The 24481-nt window shown below is 34.2% G+C and overlaps 1 protein-coding gene across 2 annotated transcripts in view; it reads right to left on the bottom strand.

The window, feature by feature from the left end:
* Positions 1-24481, bottom strand: part of LOC145674435 (venom dipeptidyl peptidase 4-like) — a 306212-nt gene that overhangs the window by 95533 nt on the left and 186198 nt on the right. For both annotated transcript variants that reach the window (XM_081744492.1, XM_081744501.1), the window contains exons 4-5: positions 12545-12619; positions 8837-8889 (exon numbers count right to left, since the gene is read on the bottom strand). In XM_081744492.1, the coding sequence (XP_081600618.1) occupies positions 8837-8889; positions 12545-12619 (128 nt within the window). The remainder of the gene's footprint in view (positions 1-8836; positions 8890-12544; positions 12620-24481) is intronic.

Raw genomic sequence — 24481 nt, forward strand, 5'->3', positions numbered from 1 at the left:
TCTTTCTTACTAGCACTAAAAATAAGGGTAGTTTACTGACAGGTGAAAATAAAAACATGTTGTTGTCGGAAAAGGGTCTAACGATTTTGATCATATTTCATACATTAATTTTTCATTAACAATTCTATAGATTGGTATGAGTTTTTTTTTTAATTTTTGGTCACGGTGGTTCAGTGGTAGAGCGCTCACCTCTGGCGCATGGGGGCCCTGTTTCGAACCCAGCTCTCGTCAAGTGGGTTTTGTGGTGAACAAACACCGTGTGCGTGGACTTTCTCAAAAATGACTCAGGCGATTTTGTTTAGTATTTGATAAATAAATATTTTATTAATAACCTGATAATATGACATAAATAATTTGTTATGAAAAAATCCACAAGGGCTAGTTTACTGTTTAGGATGAGTTTTTCTTCGAACGATTTTCTCAAGAACGAACTGAGACTATTTTATTCATATTTCATAAACAAATACAGTAGAACCCCTATAATCCGTCATCTTTGGAGACTGGGGGTATGGTTGGAGCGCAAAAAGGTCGGATTGTAAGGGAAAAATAATACAGAAATATAACAGTAAAATAAACAATCTCTGAACTCAAAAATGACTGTAGGCCTACTGTAACGAACACGGAAGATCACTATCGTAAAACCAACGAACAGTAAGCATTAAAATACTGCACAGTACAGTACAGAAAACACACACAACGAAAGAAACTATACAAGAGATGACGCAGCACTAAAACGGACAAGTGGTAACAGCAAGTAAACAACAAAGCCGAGATGGCAGTAAACGACAATGGGGCTCGTGAGTCACCGACGAGGCGGGACAAGTTCCGCTCGAGCACAGTCGGATCAACAGGAGTGGCGGACCAGCCGAGGGCGAATGAGAGGAGTTCTACTGTATATCATTAATAACCTGACAATATGAAGTAACACATTTATTCTGAGAAAATCCACAAGGAATCGTTTACTTTTTCGGGTGAGTGTTTTAGGGTGACTTTCTCAAAAGCAACTCATTCGTTTTTGTTCATTTTCATACCGAGCGAAGTAGCTCAAGTGGTAGAGCGTTGGCTTCTCATTCGGGAGGTCGTGGGTTCGAATCCCGCTACCGATCATCCTGACTGAGGATTTCCAGGGTTTCCCTCAGTCCTATCAGGCAAATGCCGGGATGGTACTGTACCTACTAAACAGGCCCTGGCCGATACCTTCCCAAATCCTTTCCATTGTTATTGTTGTTGTTGGATATCCAGTGTAAAATGGCCTCGGAGCTGTATCTGGTGATTTTTAAATAAATAAAAATAGTAAATAAATAAATATCTCATTAATCAAGATGTAAATATTGCGTAAATTACTTCTTATGAAAAAATTGAAAACGGGTAGTTTACTTTGGAGGGTAAGTTTTCGGTTGAGGGATGGTTTTCTTCGAACTTACTTTTCCCAAATGACATAATTATGTTGGACCGTAGGCCGGAAGCACACAAGTGACTGACTGTGTGGACTCATGGTATACAAAATATATCACGAACGCGAAAAATCCAAAATGTCAAATAGTTTTTGGCATTATTGACTAATTTTTCTATACAAAAGTGCTATCAACCCAACTATTAATATAAAATATTGCGTTATACCGTATGCTTGTCTTTCGTTGTAAATGGCAAACAGAATAAATATTGCATATCGAAGATGAAAATTCATTGTATGTAATGCAAGAGAACACAATGAAACCAAGATTCGACGAGTGATGTTGCATGCATTGTGCTCGCTGGGCACCTGTTAATTTCGCACTGGGAAACAAAACAGACTTGAAGATAAGTTAACATATTGCGTTTTATGTCTGTTTTCGTATTGTTAGCGGACACTTAGAAAAAAAATTAACGGCTGTATGCTCTGTTATAAGGGAACCAAGAAAGTTCTCTCGCTTTTTCACGCACCACCTTCGAACATCGATATATCACTGAAGACGTACCTGGAAGATCAAAAATAGTCCCCATCAGCATCGACGACCATCTGCCAACATTCTGGAAGGCCATGAATTCCATCGCGGTAGAACTTGGTGGACCGTGAAGCGAAGAAGGTATCAAGTGCATTTTGCACCTCTACTAGGGATTTGAATTGGCTTCCTCTAAGGTGATTGTCCAAGGAATGGAACAGGTGATAAGCGGACAGGAGAAATGTCTGGGGAGTATGGCGGATACAATAGTGTTTCCCATCCAAGGCGTAGAATGGTGTCCGTGGTCATCCTAGCCACGTGGGGTTTAGCGTTGTCCTGTAACAGGAGGACACCCTTGCGGTTCAGAAGTGCTGGCTCCAGAGTTTTGAGTTTTCCTTAAACGCGATTCAACTGCTAACAGTACACAGTTGCATTGATGCTCTGACCAGCTGATAGTTCCCGATGCACGATGCCGCGAGTTGTCCACCAAACATACAGCAGGACCTTCTTCTGGTGCAGTGCTGGATTCGGCTGTTTCGGAACCGGTTCATGGGATGCTAACCAATGATGACGGCGCCTGGAGCTTCGTACACGCCCCGCTTCTCATCACATGTCAGCACCCTGTCAAAAAATAGCTCCTGCCTCAGACGAGACAGCAAAGAAACACAGGTGTCTGCTCGCGTTGCCTTCTGGTCCGGAGTCACATCATGTGGGACCCATCGACTCAACTTGTATTGCTTCCCAAGTTGGCGCAGGTGCTGTCAAATGGTTTCTCCCTCACACTGAATTGTAGTCTCAGTTCCTCACATGTCTGGCCACTGTTCGCCTCAATTACTGCCGAACAATTACTGCTAGTTTTTAGCAGTAGTTATATGCATACATTTGACTTTTGGTGCGATAGTAAAAATGAATTCTAAAACTCTACGTAATTGTTTAATACTTAGAAAATACCACTCAGTGAAAAAGTTTGTGTTGCCGATATATTCGACACTCTAAACGAATAAGTCTTCAAATCAGATTTCGTTACCTTAGATGACGAGCTAATCAAGAAAAAAGACCATCAGACCGTCTCATTTTTTTTTTTTTAAATGTCAATTTACTTACGTTAGTAGGCTAGTACTTAGTGTTCTCTAGAAAATTACATAAGGAAATAATATTATTCTTTCACTTCTGAACTATTTTGAAAAAATGAGGATAAGACTGATAAGTAACTAAGGTTCAAATACATAAATCATAATTTGCTACAAAGACGCTATATATATTTGATATCGACACAGAGCGGCCTCATGGCTATAGATATGGTTAGCATACGACCCGTGTTCGATTCCCAGTACTAGCTTTTGTGGTTCGGATTCCATGTTAAGCTGTAAGCCCACACCTCACATAGCATCTGTGCTGAGAGGAACATCCAAACCAACCAATTAATCGATCTCCGCACGTGAGTATGCAATGTAAACGAAATTTAAAGCCTATTTGTATACCATTGGCGTGAAAAACAAAATTATCAATGATTTGCTCGGATACCCAAGTTCATACCAATAATACGAGTATTTTAAATAATAATAGCACTTAAACGTGTATTATTATACACATATCTTATATAAAATGTCTGCATTTTATTATTTTTACACAATAATTAATAAAGCTTGATTTCGGGACGTTCACTATTAAGTTTAAACATTATTTATCCTTTTTAAGTAGTAAATGCTAGTTCAAAGATAAATAACTCTTTGCAAGTAAATACTTCTTTCAAAATGATTTATAAAGTTAGACTGTTTTTTCGAGACTTAAGAGAAATCAGACGATATATCTCGTCAAGTATTTTAGAAGGCATGTATCCCTAGAAACACAGTTTCTATTCAAACAAATCATTAGAATGAGATAAGGAAGAATAATCTCCGAAAGAAGGAATTCATCCAGAAGCCCACGAATATCTTCAATTCACCGGAGAAAGTTATTTATTGTTTCCTATGAACCCTTAAAGTTATTGGATATCTGTCCAACATTAACAATTTAATTTTAAAAATAATATACTAGTTGTGTAGTAACAAATGCCCTTTACATTTCTGATATTTTCTTTTTATACAACAAAAAGAACTAACCTCTCATCTATATTTGTCAAAAATCAAAATATGGCAACCCAGTATGGATATTATGCGCTAGTAGATTGCACTCTTTTCTCGATATTTCAAAAGTAAATGTTTAACTAATAACTGCAACATAATATGATTTTGTTTAAGAAATTGAAACGAGAGAGTTTAGTGTGGTGCCCCGTACCTTTTATTTCTTTCGTTTTTTAACGTCAAGGATCACCAGAAAGTTTACTGATTGGGATGTAGCTGTCCGTTTTTACTTATTAGAATTTTTCCTAACAGAATCTGAACTCCAGTCTAACAGGGGCGTAAGCAGGAATTTACTTCTGGGGAATCCAAAGCACTTTGGAGGGGGGGGGGGAGGGTTCAAAGTCAATATGAGAATAAATTGTATAAACTTTTGTAAAATTACCAATTGTACTAAAATTAGACCAACTGTACCGAAAATTCGATATTTCGGGGAGGTTCGGACACCATGACCCCCCCTGCCTACTCCCTGGAATCCAACTTAGTCTTCTTCATACTGTTTGCCCGCCAGTATTTGAAGAGACAAAATGGCGTATGATAAACAACTAAATGGACATTTATAAATGTCCCACTAAAACAGTTCCCTATTCAGGAAGCTATGATCTGTTGACGTTAGCTAGATCTTCCATGAAGCAATAAAAACTTTCAATATTATCTGTAACTTCGTTTTAGGAGTGTTTTGGAAATAAACTAATCTCTTGAGTTCAACATCTACAAATTAATCAAAAGGAACAATGATAATTTCCAGCAAATGGCCGAACGTCACACAATCACACAGAGCTCTGTCTAGTTTGTTAACCGAAAAAAATATTATTGGCTTCTCTTTGACACAAGTTATTGAAGAGAATTAGCTACGCATGTCCTTGAAAGAAAATTACATATTTTTTGCTTTCTTCTTTTCTTAACAGGTAATTATTATTTTTTATCTTCTACAAAAGCAAGGTATTATTAACTGTGCCTTTCTAGAGGTAGAGGACACACTTCTACAGGACCGTAAAGGAAACCGCTTTTACTTCTACACTATACATACACAAGGGCGAAAGTTATTAAGTTTATTTGTTTATTTTTACTGTGCTACTACATTCTTAGAAATGTTTATAGAAACCAGTGAAAATGAAAAACAATTTACAGAAATGATTACTTAAGTCAAAATTATACACTACATTGAATATTTTGATCTTCGACCGGAAATGGCGTTTGTTAGTTGTAGTATGTCCTAATTCTATAATTTGTCGATCGACAGTTAATTTTAATTTCATGTTAAACTTCGTATTTGGGTGTCTAACTAATCAAAATAAACTAACTAATTGAGTCGTAGCAGTTCAGTTTGTGGGCCCTACGTAGGTTAATGCTTGGCATATGGTTGGGACTTACAAAAATAAAGTTGAAAAATCCAACGTGCTTTAAAGTGTATGTTGGTCATTCAACAATTTGCAAACAGTTGAGTTGAGTTGAGTTGATTTTAACGTCCTTTTCAGCAGCGGGGCTATATGAGACGGGACCTACTGATTAACGTGGAATCCGAACCACATAAGCTCCCGCCGGAAATTTGCAAACAGATTCAACCTTGCATTTGCATTCGTAATTTTGCTTCTTTCGCAGAGACTATAGCGGGCACGGTGGTTCAGTGGTAAAGAGTTTACCTCTGGTGCATGGATCCCTGGTTCGATCTCCAGCCAGGTAACTTTATGGTGGACAACATCGTGTCCATGAGTTTTCTTGTGGTACTTCCGTTTCCTCCCACATTCTCATTCCATTAATTATTCCATCATCATTCACTTGCCTTAATCATTCTTCTCCCAAGAGCATAATCGTAGGACGTTAAATTAAAAGATTTCATTTCATTTCATTTCGTAAAGACTATATTAAATAATCAAATTGGTTGGTAAATGTGCGGCCAATGGAGATTTCCACTACTTTTTTTTATTTATTTATTGTAACTTAAAAGAACGTGCAGTCGCTTCTAAGAGGGAGACGGAAAGGCAATTTATGTGTTATTTTCCAGATATAAAACTAACATGTATATTGTCTGTTTCATCATCACGGCAAAACGGGTCAACATTTTAAGTAAGTTTTTGACCATAGTTAGCACTTAATCGAGCCGGATTTTTAACTTGACAGCTTCACATATCCATCTATCTATCTATATATCTATATATATATCCTACACATCTGCGGCGTGAGAGACAGGGACTCGATTCACGGCAGAGCTCATGTGGTTCAGATCGCACGACATGAGATCCGAATCTCATAACCTTCCAAAAGTTGAGGCTTTCGGGTTCGACCCTAAGTTCTGGGAACTCAGATTTTCCTCAGTATAATGAGGCAAAAACTGGGATGGCACTTTGCTAAAGCTAGCACAAATGCTGCTGTAAATAGTGTTTAACAAGGTACTCGGTTGTTTTTGCTTGTTATTATACGGCCTTTCATTATCATTATTTTATTTATGTTACATTTTTTATTCCTTTCCAGGCCCGAAATCAGCCACAGTGGTTTACGGGAGGCCATGAATATGTTGGAAGGGAAGGGGGAACGTCATTTGAAATTCACTTACTGATGTCTAAATTATGATTTTTGCATTAATAATAGCGTTTTGTATTGACATCTGGAGGGGCCACGACAAGTTTAGGGGGTAGGCCCCCTCTGGTTGCGGGCCTGTTCCTTTCGCCACATTTGTCTTTGGAGAAAGGACCACATAAGTGACTAAAATAACAGGAACAATTTTGTAGAAGCGGTGAGTACAGTATGAAAAACTCTTGTGTTATTTCTGCATTCATTATAATGATCCAACAGTATTACAAAGTTCAATGAGACATGATTTGTTAAAAAGGAAACGTAGACAAGCATGTAAACACGTATTTCGACACAGTCCAGAAAACACTTTCGTAAACACTTGAAAAAAAGAAATACACCATTCCGCAAACTATCTTTCCCAATGAGTTCTGCAAATGGACAAAAGGTAGAATATTCCACATCGTTAAACCCTCAAACTTTGTACAAGTCAGATATACGACATAAATTGAAGGCAACGAAGAGGAGAAAACAGTTAGTTCTGTTTCCTCTTGCTTTTTGTAATTTATTGTTTTTCACTTTCATGTTTTAAGTGATAAATGAAGTAAAACTCAGTTGATATGGTTTTTAAGTAAAAACTACACCTCATTTTCTTTAAAAGGCTTTACGGTTGTCATTTTTGAAACTAAAATGTTTGTCTTCAGCAACTATTCTAAATCCAATTCTATTTTGTTTAACTTAAGGAAATCAACTGAAGAACTGTTTTCTTTTATGTTTTTGAGAGATATCATAGGCTATGTTATTAGGCTATTTCTCTCGAAGAGAAATTGAGCTTTGGTTTTTGTATTGTTTTTGTATTGTCTGTTCTTATGCAACGCCAAGCTTTGACAGTCGGGCCTACATTAACTGCGGCCAGGGTACAGGTCTGCACGGGCTCGGCCAGCGGGTTGGATTCGGACCTGCAAAGCATATATTACTTCGGGCCGGACCGGGCCGAGCTTGGGCTATACATTTTTAAATATACAACCATATTTCTCGGGCCTAACTTTGTAAATGTACTGTACAACGATATATATTGCATCGTTCTTTCTGGAGAACTTTTAAAGCACAACTGCAAAATTAAACCGCTAAGTGCTCAAATAAAAATACAATTTTGCCTTAATTATTAATTTTTTTGTAATTCGGACTTATTTCGAGCTCATTTTAATATCATACGAGCTCGCGCCGGGCTCGGTCCTAAATGCTAAAACATATTTCGAATTCGGGGCGGGTCTCACATTATAAATTCACGGGCCGGCCCGGGGCCGGCCTAATATTTCCGGCCCGTGAGATCTCTAGGCCAGGGCTTCAATCCGGTGTAGTTTCCGGATGTACAAACTATCCTGCAAAATCAACCCTCTCAATGTAGGCCGTCGTTCCCCATCAAACTATTTCACCTTCCAGAGAATTGGATTACGAGATCACACCAACGATCTCGGAGGTCTTGAAAGAGAATTCCATTTTGACTTTACATTTGCAATACAATCTTCGTAGGAAATATTGTGTAGTAAATGGAATATAACGTAAACTAATGATTTCTTTAAATTACCGTTAGAAGCTGTGATTTCACAATTTTTCAGTAACAGTAATTAAATTTAGACATTAATATATCAATGTAGCCTAAATATTTTACTATTGTTTATTGTACTATTAACATGTCCATGAATATCTCCGTCAGTTACTTATGTATTTGCACTTTATTCCTAAGTTTTATCGGATTATCATCTTCAGTTGAATTAATACCATGTTTAATAGCAGAATTACTAGACATTATTATTATTATTATTATTATTATTATTATTATTATTATTATTATTATTATTATTATTATTATTATTATTATTATTATTATTATTATTAACACATTTTAGCGTTAAAAGATAACATATGATTACGTACGACATTTCTGTAATTTTCTTATTTCATACATCTAAGTCCGATAAAGTGAAATTCAGTTTTGATATATTTTATTTTTCTTATTAATAAATACTAATCACTTTATTTTGTAGCAAGATGATTTGAAAATATTAGAATATATTATTTAGATATATTATATTACAGGTATAGTATATTATTTATACCTATTATTTAGGTATACAATATTAGAATATATTCTATTATTGAAAATATTAGAATATATTAATTTCCTCTTGAAAATATTTTATACCTAAACAATTTAGACACAAGTATCAACCTTAAATAAATAATCCAGTTTTAAAAAGAAAATAGCAAACTTGAACTTACCTTAGTGATAAGTCGAAGATATCATATTGAGCCATGAAAGTGTGTCTGAAGAGCTGAAATATGAAACAATTATATAGAATAGCACATACATTTTAAGATAATATTGGAATAATTTTTAATTACAGTTTCATGAAATAGAAAAATGTGCAATGCATTTAAAATTTTGATCATTTAATTTGAATAGATATATATTTGTGGATTATGATTGTCTTGTGTTAGATAATAGCAAGTATTACCCGAGGTGGTATTGTTTAGATTTATATGTGCAATTAGCCAGTCGTTGTTGGTGTAAAATGGGAAACCTCTCTTATTTTTAAACGTGACAAATTGTGAGTGAGCGTTTACTTTGAATAAGTGTACGCAAGACTGTCAGCGAGATAGTAATCACGGTGCAGATGATTTTAAAGGAAGCTATCTATAATCAGTAATGTTATTTCAGATTTTGTGCGCAGGAAAGGAAAATGTTCCACCGATATAAGAATTTCATATTTTTTATTACTATTTTGTATACAATCGATTTTCTTAAGGTAAAAACTTCTCAGATTCTGGGTAATAATTGCCCCCTTTTGCTCTCCCCATATGACGGCCCTGTTGATTAATCAAAATAGTTGCCATCTGCAACCACACTTTTGCCATCGCTGAGCCAACAATTGGATTCCGTGGCGAATGAAGTCTGGAGTCGTCAATGCGAGAAAGTCCGCAACCGCACATTGCACCGCTCGATCATCAGGGAAGATCTTTCCTTTCAAGAAGTTATCGAGATGCAGGAAGAGATGGTACTCAGTGGGAGAGATATTGGGAAATATGGTAAGTGATGAAGAGCAAATCATGGAGAGGTTGCACCATCCTTTGCGCTATGTGTGGGAGAGCAGTGTCGTGCAACATGAGGATTTCATGTCTCTTGACCATTGTTGGGTACTTGAGGAGAAGTTTTTGACGCATTTCATGAAGTTCAGCACTATAACGATCCCCCATTGATAGTTTCACCTCGCCTGAGAAAGGCATGGTGGGTCACTCTCACAATAGATCACTACACTGGTAAAAACACTTTCTGTGATTTAAAGGATGGTTTAGGAAAAGCACCTGGATGTTGATCAGGATCCAACCATTGCCTGATCGTTTACGATTGTTGTGGTAGATTCATTTTTCATCTATTCCTTACACTGTTTACTTCGTTGCACACCACCAGACGGCGATTTTTGTTGGTCGGTGTCAGCTTATGTGGTATCCATGACTTCAACTTTAAACCGATTGCATGGGAGCGCCGAACGACAATGCTATGGTGTATGCCTAACTTGTTTGCAATATTACACGAACACTTTAACGAGGGTCCGCTTTCATGGTGTTCCTGAAAAGTTCATCTAAGCACTATATTGTTCACTGTTCATGGGGTTCATTTTGCAACACTGTGTCACCGGAACGAAATTTGATACACCAAGTGCAAATAGTGTATTCAGTCACGTCTAAATGTACTGTTAATCTTTATTTTTATCAGTTTCTGTGCAGAGTATCCCACTGTAAATTCGTAAAACAATATCATTCCCAATCATGTGTTACCTACGGGTCAACGCCCCTGTTTAACAACACACTGCCTTCTGATTTCTGGGTAACCAGCCTGTTTCCTGGACGTGTACAGAATGAAATTAGATCTGTGACCACAGCCCATCCCTGTGTTGTGTTGCTGAAGTGAGTTTCCCACGAGACGTCGAAGTCGACATTTCATTGATATCAACTTAACATTTATCAGCTGAAAATAAGTGTCCAATTCAATTTATTACTCTGCTTTTAGTACTAGTTACGCTGTACGACGCTGTTTTTCAAATGTTAATATTGGTTTACGATTAATATAAAAAAAGGGAAGTTTACTGACGAAGAAACCAATTCAAATGTGACAGGAAATTGTGGACGAGTTTATGCGCAAACGAAGTGTTTTTGTGAACAATTAAACCCATTAGAGGAAAAAAAAACCTCGATCTCAACCGTTCCGGGGATATAGATGAATAAGGGGTAGGCTGGTGCTCCAATATTTTGCGAATTTTTGAATATGTAGCAATAGTACAAGCAAAAGAGACTTTTAAAAATGAAGAATTCCTTCATCCACAAAACTTTAATAATACGTCGTCTTAAACATGAGGATTACAAAGCCGAAGAGTCTATATAAATTCTAGGGGAAGAAGGTTTTGGAGGAGGAAGGCGACATTAACAGAGTTCCATTGTTGCCTGAAATAGGCGTGTAAGGTGTATAGGTTTTTTGGTACGCTGAATCGAATAAGAGCATCGCCAGGTCAAATAAGATTAAAAATGTACAAAATGGTGACTGTCCGAACTTTCCATTGATCTAGCATTTAAACTTTGTATCGTTTCACAAAGTATGTTCTTACGTACGACTGTATGGGAAACTACTTTACTTTATGACATCACTGTTGTTTACATGCAACAATTTTATGTTATATACAGTATATCAGGCGTACAGATTTTCATTTTTTAAGTGGAAGATACTATTTTTGTTTATTTTATTCCGTTCCGTTTTAATGTATGTCACACAACTACACACTGTAGTACTAACGTTGTAACTGTATGTGCTTATGTTTCATACTATTTGATTTGTTTTTCCAAAGCTCTTTTGCACAGAATATGTAACCTTGTATTTTTGTTCACATAATAAGGTCTGATCCTTTGGTAATATAATTAATACATTTTCATATCACTTTTCTCATTTTCTGCGAACTGAAGACATGATATATTAGCAAGTAATATCATACAGTTTTGTTCTTCGTGTCAATTTCGTTTATTATTCCTCATATCCCGTTCTTTTTCCGGTCTCGGGTAAAAGCTACGCCACTCACCTCAACATTCAACACCACTTTTATTCGCTCTGGTGCATCTTTCTTAACGTTTAAATGCAATTTTCAAAACATATTCAGTCCCAACATAGCCGAAAATCCACAAAATATCAGAGCACCAGCTTTCCCCTTATCCCTCTATATCTTCGGAACGGTTGAGATCGAGTGTTTTTCCTTCTAATGGAATTCATTGTTCACAAAATCACTTCGATTGCCCATTAACTCGTCCACAATTTTGTGTCACACTTGAATCGGTTTCCTTGTGAGACTCTTAAAATAGTAGTGTCATTTCTTCATTGAAGTATGTGTTGATTCTTTATCCTTCATGTTTAGGACAGTCTAATATCATATCAACAAAAAATCGGAAGGAGAGTTTCTTTTTTTAAAAAAATCCAGTATTTTTTTAAGGAATACGCAGAGAGGCTTCAAAATTGCTTAAAATATCATTCACTTTGCTTAAAATGCCATTCACTTAAAATATCATTCACATTGTTTAAAATATTCATTTAAAATATCATTCACACTGCATAAAATATCATTCACTTAAAATATTATTCACACTGCTTAAAATATCTTTCAGTTAAAGTATCATTCACTTTGCTTAAAACATCATTCAGTTAAAATATCATTGACTTCGTTTAAAATATCATTCACATTGCTCAAAATATCAAAATTGTTTAAAACGTCATTCACTTGAGAATTTCACGGGTTCTGATTCCCTTCACATCTCTTCTTCAGTATGGTTTTGCACTACACAAGTTTGCTATAAGTACACAAATTCTCTAGCACTATCATACAATGATCATAAAACTCTATTTAAAATATTGCTTAATAAAGTAAATGGAAAATGTTTTAATAATAATACCTTTTGATAATCGTGAGCGATGAGCGCGTAGTTCTGATCAGAAGAAACCATGTGACGAAATCCTCCAGTTGCACTCTAGGGGGGAAAAGATAATAAAACAATTGATTAGCTACGTTTTAATTAAGAGTAAAAGCATTTTTCTGTTCTTTTCTTTTTTTAAAAAAGAAAAAAGTGTTTGCTATACCTCTTGAAATTTTACTGCAACCTTATTTCATAAAATCAAATTAAAGCGATATGAAGTTAAGACGAAAATAAATCCAAAAATTAAATAATAATCAGTATGGAATTATGCTTTGAAAATAAAGGGTCTTATGCAGAGTCGTTTTAACATATGATTAGCGCCATACTAAGGGTTTGATTCAAAATCTCTGATTAGCACGTAGTAGTTGACTAAATTAATCACATGTGACTAATTAATTTAGAGCAGGGTGTACCCTGGTTTGTCACGGGGTAATTACAATAATGTTACATTATGAGAATACAATGGCAATTAATTGCCTGTTTTTCTTTCCTTTCACTTCATCGGGTTAGTTAACTATGAAACAGCAATTAAGCTGAGTCCTCTACAATAGCAAACTATTTCTTAAAGCGAACAGTGAGAGATGAGTAGAAAATTTCCTGTCCTGGGACACAATTGATCCATAAATTATCTTCCCTTATAATTACAACTTAATCCTTCTATTTTCGCTAATATTAATTGACTTCTACTTATTTCCCCTCCTAAATACATCCCTTAGAAATGACTACATTAATTATAATTTGATTTCGTAACTATTTATTGTAACGTCAAACTGCAAAGAACACATTTCATGTTTTCATTTTTACAGACTATGCATGTTCACGTCTTGATTTCCGTAGTTGCCACATTTATTTTTCTCACTCAACGTATTGGGATAATATTAGTTAATCATACCCAAATCAACTTGTTAGCTGAACTCCAAGCAGACTCTGAATATATCAAAAAACACAACCTACTTAGTACAGAGTTAATACGACACTAACTAATCGCGTAACTAATGCTTCATTAACGAATTCTCTCTGAATACTGCCCACTATGTTTAAAGTTTTCCTGATCGAGTAGAAAGAAATATTGTTGACTGTAACATTAAATTGAGAAGTAAAGGATAATATGTATAAATTTAAAACATTTTTGCTATTAAAATTTACATTTGTTTCTTATATTAATGCTTATTGGTTTTAGAAAATCCTTGAAACCGCAATAAAAGAACTAAATTTATAGTTTTAAATTGATTGTTTCATTTCTATTGGACATTACAGATTTCTACGGGAAAAATGTTGCAGAAACACAGGAAAATTGGTGACTAGGTTGTTGAGGAACTGAAACTCGGTGCAATGCTTGCCTGAAGGATGCTAAATTATTTGAGTCACTAGCAGCATGATCAATTTTCTGTGTTCGTTTGTTTTTCTCCAATCACATCTAACCAAATGCGATCTCGCAGCATACTACTTTGCAGATATTTTAATGAAGGATTTTTCAGCTTTATATATGGAGTATGTACAAATTTTGCTAATCAACACCAAATTTGAGCCGGAGTTTGTTTCTAGTACTTTTTTGCTTTGAAATAAGTCTAGTTTCTAGTAATTTTTTGCTATTATTTTGGCCTTTTTGGGTACACTAAATTTCTACCTAACGAAACTTCATTTTTGTTAATTTTCATTGCAACATCTTCTGCATTGCAAAATGACAACGCAGGTGCAACTGCGACTGTAACTACTTATCAAATTCCTATAGCTGTAAGTCAACTGTGACTGGCAGTGAAATTAATCATAGATTTAAAGCATAGTTTGCTAAGTTTTGTCTGTGGCCTTCGTCAGTATTTTCAGTGAATGCGTTTATGAAAATTACATGTTTTGCCTTATGTGTGATCTATTGTCAACGCATTATCTAATCTCATTAAACGCCTTATATCACTCAAACACTGATATACGAGACAGACAAGTGTCACGTAAACATAAACAAAGAATGAAAACGGACACAAAAAGAAACTAATGTCACATTAAAGGCAGGCTTGTAGGTAGAGCATGGCCAGGATTTCTCTTGTGACTACTCCTTGAAACTTTCAATTGTTTCTAGGTATTATTTATGTATGAATATAAGGTGAACTCAAGTGAACTCCTGAAAAATGATCCTACCCCTGCCCTAGTGTTCTGGCTACGTGTCTTGACTAATAGTGGTGTCAGTTTTCAAGTAAACAGGGTAATGTCATGACTAACATTCTAATAGTGTAGAAACTATTCGAAATTTATATTAGGCGAGAAGCCGAAAACCAACAAAAATCAGTAATTTTGAAGGCAATGCTTCCATGCATAACGAACTTCAAGGAAGCAAGGCAGCAGACTTACAAACAACAAAGTGACCCCTTGAAACAGATGCAAGAAGCTCAAGAGTTTTCTTTCTCTTTTTCATTCTTTCTTTCTTTTTCTTTTCTTTTCTTTTCTTTTTTTTTGATATGGGTCAGAAAGCCAAATTCGACCAAGAAAAAGAGATTTCGCCTCTGATATAAAAGAACGGAGGAAACAGCCCTCTCGTACTTTGCTACCTATGGGCATTAAAAGTCCAACTACAAAGACAGTGATAAAGACGCGATTTGTTTATAATACAATTATGCTACAGCAAGATGGAAAAATTCCAGGCTAAGGGCTATCCCTAACCTAAATGTAAGAACAGACTAATTTTCAACTTCTTCAAGTTTCTAATTTGACTCTACATCTTGGTCAACCAACAACCCGCTCTCTGAGGTAACTGACACAATAAACAATTAGCACATGAACTTGTATTCCTGCGATCAAGGATGTGCTATCATATTCACCCAGGCTTACAAATCCATATATATAAAAACGAAAGTGACTATGTTTGTGACTTATTAACTCTTGAACCACACGACCGATCTCGATCAAATTTTCAACATAGATGAGGTTCAGGTCTGGGATGTTTTTTATCAGTTCACTTTGATTTCACTTTTATCGTTTCACTAAGGAGAGAGGGAGGGTATTATATATATATATATATATATATATATATATATATATATATATATATATATATATATATATATATATATATATATATACATAGTTTTAGGGTTTGCTGAGATGAACAGTGACACTTCCGATGCCGTTTAAATCCAAATTCAGCCCCTATTAGTACTTCTAAGGAGGGATGGTGACATGTAAAAATAATTGAAAATGACCGATATTAATGACGAATTCATAGTTTTTAGGGTCCCTATGTTGATTGGTGACAGCTTTAGTGTCCTTTATGTCCAAAATGAAACGTATTCTGCCCGCGCGAAGAACGGACATTCTGCTAGTGTATCTATAATTGTTCTGTATCCTCAAGATGCCTTAACATTTTGTTTTTTCACCTCAATAATTATTTCTTTTAGTGTTCTGACTATTCATCACTATAGTTTGTTTAAAGCTGAGTGTACTCGTAATATTACCTGTTATTGATACTAATTATTCTTAAATGCAATGATTTTCTGCTATCAAAACTATACTACTGACATTTGAATATGATTTACTGTAGCATTTAAATATTATTAATTATAATTGTCTGAACGCCTAATAAAGTTTGTAATTGATGGCATACGGTAGATATGCAAATGAGCTATTTACACCCATTAGACATTTATTCACTCTTTGCCCATGTTTACATGACACAAGATTAATCAAACTATGCTTTATATCTGTGTTTCCTAACAAAAGACGTTGATAATAATTATTCTCTTTGCACATTGATTTAAAAATGCGGGAACTGTATGACAATGCGTTTCAATGAAAGAAAAGTTATATTCTGGTAGCGTGAGACTTCAGTGTAGCTAAAAGCACATTATAATAATGTAATAGTTTATATCTCTTTAGTATATATTTCTTTATCTTAGTTTATATCTCTTTATATCTCTGTAGTATGCGTATCATTGTTAAGAGTATATGTGTTAGTATTAGATTAGAATTATATACGTTTGAGAAAATAAAATAACAATAACTAAAATACGTTACTTAATAGTATATATCTTTCATAGACAATTAATCTATTCCAGCATAAGAATGACAACTGAACTTTTTAGTGCTGTAGATTATTTTGTCGGTTTTACAAATGAGAATTTAACATCAAGTTTGTCATTTTGTTCAATTTAATGCGATCTATCAATCCATAGATGTCTCATCTTTTCTTTAGCACGATATTCTAGTTAAACGAAAATTAAACTTTTAGAGTTATTCATAATTTTGAATTATAACTCATTAATCAAAAGTTAAAATTTTAGTTATTTACACTTTTGAATTACATCTCAGTAAAGAAAAATTAAAATTTTAGTTATTTATAATTTTGAATTATATTTCATTAATCGAAAGTAAAATTTTAGAGTTATTTATAATTTTGAATTATATCTCATTAAACAAAAGTTAAAATTTTAGAGTTATTTATAATTTTGAATTATATCTCATTAAACAAAAGATAAAATTTTAGAGTTATTCATAATTTTGAATTATAACTCATTAATCAAAAGTTAAAATTTTAGTTATTTACACTTTCGAATTACATCTCAGTAAACAAAAATTAAAATTTTAGAGTTATTTATAATTTTGAATTATATTTCATTAATCGAAAGTAAAATTTTAGAGTTATTTATAATTTTGAATTATATCTCATTAAACAAAAGTTAAAATTTTAGAGTTATTTATAATTTTAAATTATATCTCATTAAACAAAAGTAAAATTTTAGAATTGTTTATAATTTTGAATTATATCTCATTAAACAAAAGTTAAACTTTAACAGTAATTCATAATTTTGAATTATATCTCATTAAGCAATACTGAATAATATCATCTTGCAGGTTGATTAGTGTATTTCAGTATGAAATTCGTCTTATAGGTGGCGCGGTTAGTACAGAATGACTTTCTTTGAAGTTTACAAAACATTAGTTTCTCTTAATTTTTGCGAAAACTACATATGAGGATTATTTTGTAATTGTTATTATTTTGTTAAGCTGAATGAAATCTATCATTTGGTATACGTCTCATCTTAAAGAAACATAATTTTCTTTTCGTTAAATCCTAATAATATAGAATTTTAAAGGAAAATTATAAAGAATGCAAGTCAAATATAATTTTCTAGCTAGTACTTTCTTCTACTGCAGATCAAAGATAGGCTTTTTTCTTTGTATCTTTTTCAAAGTTACAAAAACTAGCTTCATAAAATCCTTGTGTTTTTAAAAGCTTAAAATTTGCCAATCCTACACCATTCATGTAGCGGTATTGAAGTTAATCGTGACATTGGTTTATTTATATTTTACAAAGCCGAGATTTAAGGTTTCTGTTAGTTGGAAATATCCAACACAGTGAGTATAGTTATATTGGAGTCAAAGGACATGATTCAATCATCACATTCAAACCAAAGACAAACAACATAGGCAGACCCAGAAGCATTAATTTGAACATGTTTATTTATTCTGGATATGATGTGTTTACTTTCTAACAGTTCTCTTTATCCCAGTAACTTGTTTCAATCAATACAGCTACCATTTATGTAAATATAATACCATACTTCGTTCATGGCATTAATACCCTTACAAACAATTTTATTTACTAACTAATTTAATATTAGTGTGTATTAAATGAGTCACTTTGATGTACTGCAATGGTTATTAATTATGCATGCCTGTAATACATATGATTTCGAGTTGATTTCCTGTAAATTAACCATGCATCACCGAACTAAACGTGAGTTATAGTTTCAGCTTTCACAGAGAAAAATCCGTTCTCCGGACAGCGGTATATTGTACAAATATATGGTATCCTCTTGCTTACTATAGAAATCATTACGGAGCATACGTTATCCGTATGCTACATAGGCACTGCCCTTAGATGTTACATCATGCCGTTGCAGGATATCTGACATCTAACAGTTTTTTGTATATCACATGCATATACTTATGTTACCTTCGTCAGCTATATGATATATACGTCCATTTGTATGTGAGATCCTGACCGCCTACATTGTTTCATACGGAAAGTACATATAGATGGAACATTTATACAGAAAGTATTATAAAACATGCGTTTTCAGTTATACGTCTGTTGTACGTTAAGTCCAAAAACTACAGGAATTACGCATGTAACCTATCTTTTTAAGTACGCCACCTACAATTTTTATTCTCAGTGTTCGTTAGTCTTTCGTGTTAGCATCACTAATTTTCGACTAACGTGTTGTATAGTGACTAAGCAAATTTTTCTTACAATTATACTATTTGCTTCTATCTGCTATGGTATATTAACCTCTTTAATTATTATTAACTCTCGGCGTAAGCATGCGTAAGCTTATAAATTCACTCCAGGTATATATATATATATATATATATATATATATATATATATAGATAGATAGATATAGATATAGATATAGATATGTGTGTGTGTGTGTGTGTGTAGTACTTTATTTCTCGGTAATTATTGGCCAGATCTAAACCAAATTTAGTAGACAAATAGTCATTGTCTTAAGAATAAAGATCGTTATATTTGGTGGCCTAACTCGTCCATTAGTATAGAGACTTTTATTATGCAACTTATCTTCCATTCTGATAAATTTTGATTGGTTGTTGGAGTTTACGGTTTCTTCCAGTAGCGACATTATATGAGACATAAACTTACAGCTTAAGGTGCGATCCGAACCACATAAGCTTCCAACAGAGATTGAACACGAGTCTCTCGCGCCAAAGGAGTGTACACTAAATGTTTATCGGGTAAATTTTTTCAATGTCATATAGGGCTAATATTACCGTTCAATATCAGCTTTTAAGAAAAAGATGAAAGAAAGAAAAAGTATGCCAATTTGGGCCAATACCATTCCATTATATTTCGATCTGTTGAGTATACAACGTATGTCACTTTGATTGATTGATTGATTGATTGATCTGAGTTCAACGTCCCTTTTGATCATGAAGTCTATACGAAACTGCACTTGTTAGGTAAAGTAGGTTCGTATCCGAGACCAACAATGCCACCCGGACCCACACATAGTAGTCATTTAGCCCAAGAAAATTCTATGTCTTTGAAGTAATGTTATAATATGATTCCAATTCTGAACTCAATCATCCGGGTCGACAGGTCGATATCAAGAAATTTACAAAAATACATTTGCTAAATAATAATAATAATAATAATAATAATAATAATAATAATAATAATATAAAGAAGATAGAAAACTTCTGTAATGCGAACTTATTGCAATAAATGAACGAGTAGTTCGTAAAAATTAATGGTGACCACATAGATTTTTCGGAAAACCGAAACTGGATATTTTTAAAATTGAAATTTCAAAAAAATCTATTTTCGGTTTTCGGTTTTCAAAACTGATTTTCACTTTTTAAAGTTGGTTTTCTATTTTCAGTTCCTAATACTGATTTTCAATTTTCGATTTTCAAAACCGATTTTCGGTGTTCGGTTATAAAAAGAAACGATTTTCGGTTTCGAATTTCAAAACCAAAATTCGATTTTTGGTTTACTTCCTTCACAGTGCAAATGTTAGTTAAAGTGAATGTAAATGGTAACAACCAAATTAAGTGGGAACAATAAACAGAAATAGTACACTTGCTTATCTGGACGTGTTTAATTTATCTACGCTGGAAAGTGAACATATGAAGGTAATGTTCTACAACACACAAACAAGTTACATACGAATGCATGAAAGGAATGTATGTTAAAAGCGGCTATGAGGCACACCTCCAGTACGTGTAAGCCCTCGTTTGAGTCCCGACGTTGGTATATTAGAAAATAGTGGCTACAGATGCCAAACAGTATCTACACCACGGCATGTAAAATTGTACATGAAAGAAAAGACAGTCAGAATACAAAAAAGAGAGAGAGAGAGAGTCCAGAAATCTAGTTTGAACATGAAAAAACGTATCACTGTGACTCTTCACGAGCCATCTTTACTAACAAAATAACCCTTTGTGATAATTTCCCCAATTATTCTGGTTTCTGTACCTAGGTATATCCGGATTAGCCCAAAACTCATTAACCCAACTAAATGGAATTTTACAGTCTATAGTTTAATCTGTCTATATAAAAGAAGAAGTCCTGACTGACTGATTAACGCCTAGACCAAACTTTTTAAGCTAAAACTTGAAATTTGGACAGCGCATAGGACTCATACTCGTAAATTAAAGTTTTTACTAAGGAAGGATTTTGGACATTCGACGTGGAAGAAGGAAAATTTGGAAAATGCAATTATTATATTAAGATGTTTATCTAGAAGTTCCTTAAGGTTAAGATAGATTAAATTTGATATTTAGACTTTTCATTTAAAATATTTAAACACGTGTTTCAGCTTTTTTAATACTTCACCTACTGTAGAAGTGAAGAAAAAGAGATGGAGGTGATTTGCTAAAATGTCTATCTATATATAAAAATGTTAGGTTTATATGTTTGTGGTCAAGAAAAGTCTATATGTTTGTGGCTAATCCTGTCATCAGTGAGTTTTCGGAAACCATAGATTCTATAGAAAGATGTCGTTTTTATTGATCGATTGCAAATTTTGTGTACATTGTTCAGTTCCAATTGGATAGTTTTTAAAAAAATAGCCGCTATTTCTTTATTACATTTTTAGGGGTACACTGGAAGTATTGAAATTGTAAGAGTAAGGCATCAATTCCTACGAGTTATACATTCCAACACCAAACATTTGTATATGGGGTTAGTGTATCTCTCCGGCGTTTGTTTCATGGCCAAATGATAATGAAAACCGAAGGATAACCATTTCTCCAGTCGGAAATGAATCTTTATTATTTGGAGTGTTTTGACCAATGAACCCCATATGGTATATCCGTGACATTATAATTAATTGTGTGTGTAATATACTTGCTTATTATATACTGTATGCAAAAAGAAAGAAAACACTGATCATACATGAAATAGAAACTCCGATTCTTCACCTGTGTCTGTAAAAGGACATGTACAGATGTGATGAACGACAAGGAGATCCCTGTCATATGTGAATGATGTGCTGTGTAGACAGCGTAGGTTCAGCTAGTATTTCTAAATTCCTCAGATTTAGAGAAGTTGGTATTTAGACTTTTCATTTAAAATAAACATGTTTCAACTTTTTATGTATTTATTAATTTATTTATTTTTAATAAGGTGTTCTTAGGTTTAGAGAGTTGAGAACGAATCGAACTCCTGCCGCGCCATCTTTTATCACTCGCTCCTGCAGACAGGCAGTTTGCCGGTAAAGCACGAAGTGAGCTCCAGCCACACATATAGAGTATTCATTAAACTTTATTCTCCTCGTATGGAGAACGGAGGCTTCTGCTAATAACGTATATTATTGGATTATCCCTGATCAAAGATATACTATGTAGCTTTGTTTACGTTAGATGCATATATATTTTAGCGTTTATAACATGTTTACCTTACAATCAATATACAGTATTTTGCATTAGTGTTAATTAGATTCTAATTACTGCAATGCAATTTCTCTTTATAAACGGCTTACTGCCTAACTGAGTAGTATTTGATTAAAATAACATATCACATAGACAATCCAAAAATAAATGCTTCCAATAGTTGAAACAAAATTTCCAACATATCACACAGATTAACATGGTTTGACTGAACAATATTAATTAGAACTTAGATATTGAAAATTGCCTTATTTCTTAAGAAGAAAGGGAACCAATTTCTTTTAATGTACACTGTAACTATATTATGTCACAAACAGAGGTAAAAGTAAGAGGGAACGCCGTGGAGGCCGTCACCCTCCCTCGACAAAATATGTACAGCGTTCCCCCAGTTCCTAAAACATTACAATGGGCAAAGATAGACAGAGGGAACGGCGTGATGTCATACCGCTACATACCCCTTCCCCCCTACCTTTTCAGATCCATTTTTACCCCTGGTCACAAACAGTAATTTTTCTAAAGAGTGAGTTCAATTTCAGTACTTTTTAAATACACATTTTAACTTTCTCTTAAATTATCAAAAGAAAAATTCTATTCTTTGACGTAGAAGACATTTTGACTTGATAAAAACAAACTGAATAAATTAACGCTATCTATACACAGGAATGCAAGGCTGAAAGAGAAAGTGACGAAAGAGATTATCTGACAGAAAAAAAAAGTTGTCATTTATATCGGTGGGTGGGTTAAAAGTCAGGTTTTTGGAATGATGCGACACACAATTGATATTTTGAATGTTCAAAACTATTAACTCCCTGTAACCTCCCTTAGGACACGTACTTTTTGAAAAATCCTTTCTTGTATGACTGTTTTCATGACAAGGGAGTTTCCTGTCCAAATTTTATCTTTCCAACTATAGTAGTATGTCCTTTATCTTCATAAGTGAGTCACTTTATATAATAGTACAGATGTGAAAGGAAAACAATTCTAAACTACGTGAACACATTGTAATACGAGGGCCGCGGTGGCTCAGTGGTAGAGCGTTCACATATTTACAACAGTTTTCTTAAACATAGAGTTCATATTGCAGATGTCAATTTCTTTGTGTTTGATACATATTTTGTTATAAGTAGAACACATTCTCCAAATTAGTACAATAATGACCAGTGGTATGCCAGATATATATATATATATATATATAAAAGAGAACGTACAAAATTTTGTCCGCTCATCACGCTAATACGGCTGAACCAATTTCTTTCATTTTTGGGGGGTTATTAGGATTTGGACCCTAGATGGTTTTTATCATATAACTTTAATTTTTAATTACCAGTGTCTTGAGATAATTGACCATTCAAGTGTCCATAACGTACAAATCCTTTGTTATTAGTTCATCATAGGTAAAAATAAACGTATTTATATGCAACCCGCATGACCGTGTCACTCGGCGGGTTAACATAAATGACAGGCGATATACAGCGGAAAATAGCTTGAATCTTCTGTTTAAAATTTTTTAATTGATTTGCTTATTTTTACAGACACTTTTACAATATGCCAGCACCGGGATGACCGCAGCGAAGCGGGGCGGGTTAACATAAATGACAGGCGATATAATGTTAAGATTTACTGCAATCTTCTATGGTTTTTATCATATCACTTGAAAGCGAAAAAGTAAAAATTATCTAAGTAACAAAGTTTATTGCGTTCCGGGGTGACCGCAGCGAAGCGGGGTGAACGCTGCTAGTATATATATATATATATATATATATATATATATATATATATATATATATATATATATATAGAGAGAGAGAGAGAGAGAGAGAGAATTTGGAGAGCATTATAATCACTTAATCACTGTAACGAAGAAATGCGCCTCATATATACATACACATGCTCCTACTATCAGGATATACTATCAGGTTGGAATGTACAAGAAAGGATTTTTCAAAAAGTACGTGTCCTAAGGGAGGTTACAGGGAGTTAATAGTTACAGGGAGTTAATAGTTAGCATCATGTGGCGTCACCGGCTGAAATGTTGGCTGTATGGTCGGCCAGAGTTCATGGGCTCTTATGACATGAAGTTTAGTATTTTATTTCAGTGCTCAGAGGTGAGGTGAATTGCAGGTGAGACATTCTTTTTCGGTTTTCTTTAGTTATACAGTATTGAAATACTGATGAAATTTGCTAAGAAATACTAAATTAAAGTTCCTGACGGTACAGCCATAAACGACTACGGCCAACCAGATTACTCACGTTCAACTAGGTGATAAGTAGCTAGCTCATTTGTTCCCAAGTGCTACTAATTCTGGCCTTCTGTATCGGAGTTCAGTACCTCTTTATTCAGGTAGCTCTCCAATTGCCTAATGATGCGGGTCAATACCAGGTAATTTCAATGCTTTCAGCGAGAATAGAACCATGGATCTTGCGGACCGAGGTCGCGCACGCTAACAATGCGACTAAACCAGAGCTAAATTGTAACAAAATTTAAATATTTTTTAATGCTCTCTGTTCACACCC

This window comes from Thermobia domestica, chromosome 2 (genome assembly GCF_964235325.1).
Source record: "Thermobia domestica chromosome 2, izTheDome1.hap1.1, whole genome shotgun sequence".
In the NCBI taxonomy this organism is placed as follows: domain Eukaryota; kingdom Metazoa; phylum Arthropoda; class Insecta; order Zygentoma; family Lepismatidae; genus Thermobia; species Thermobia domestica.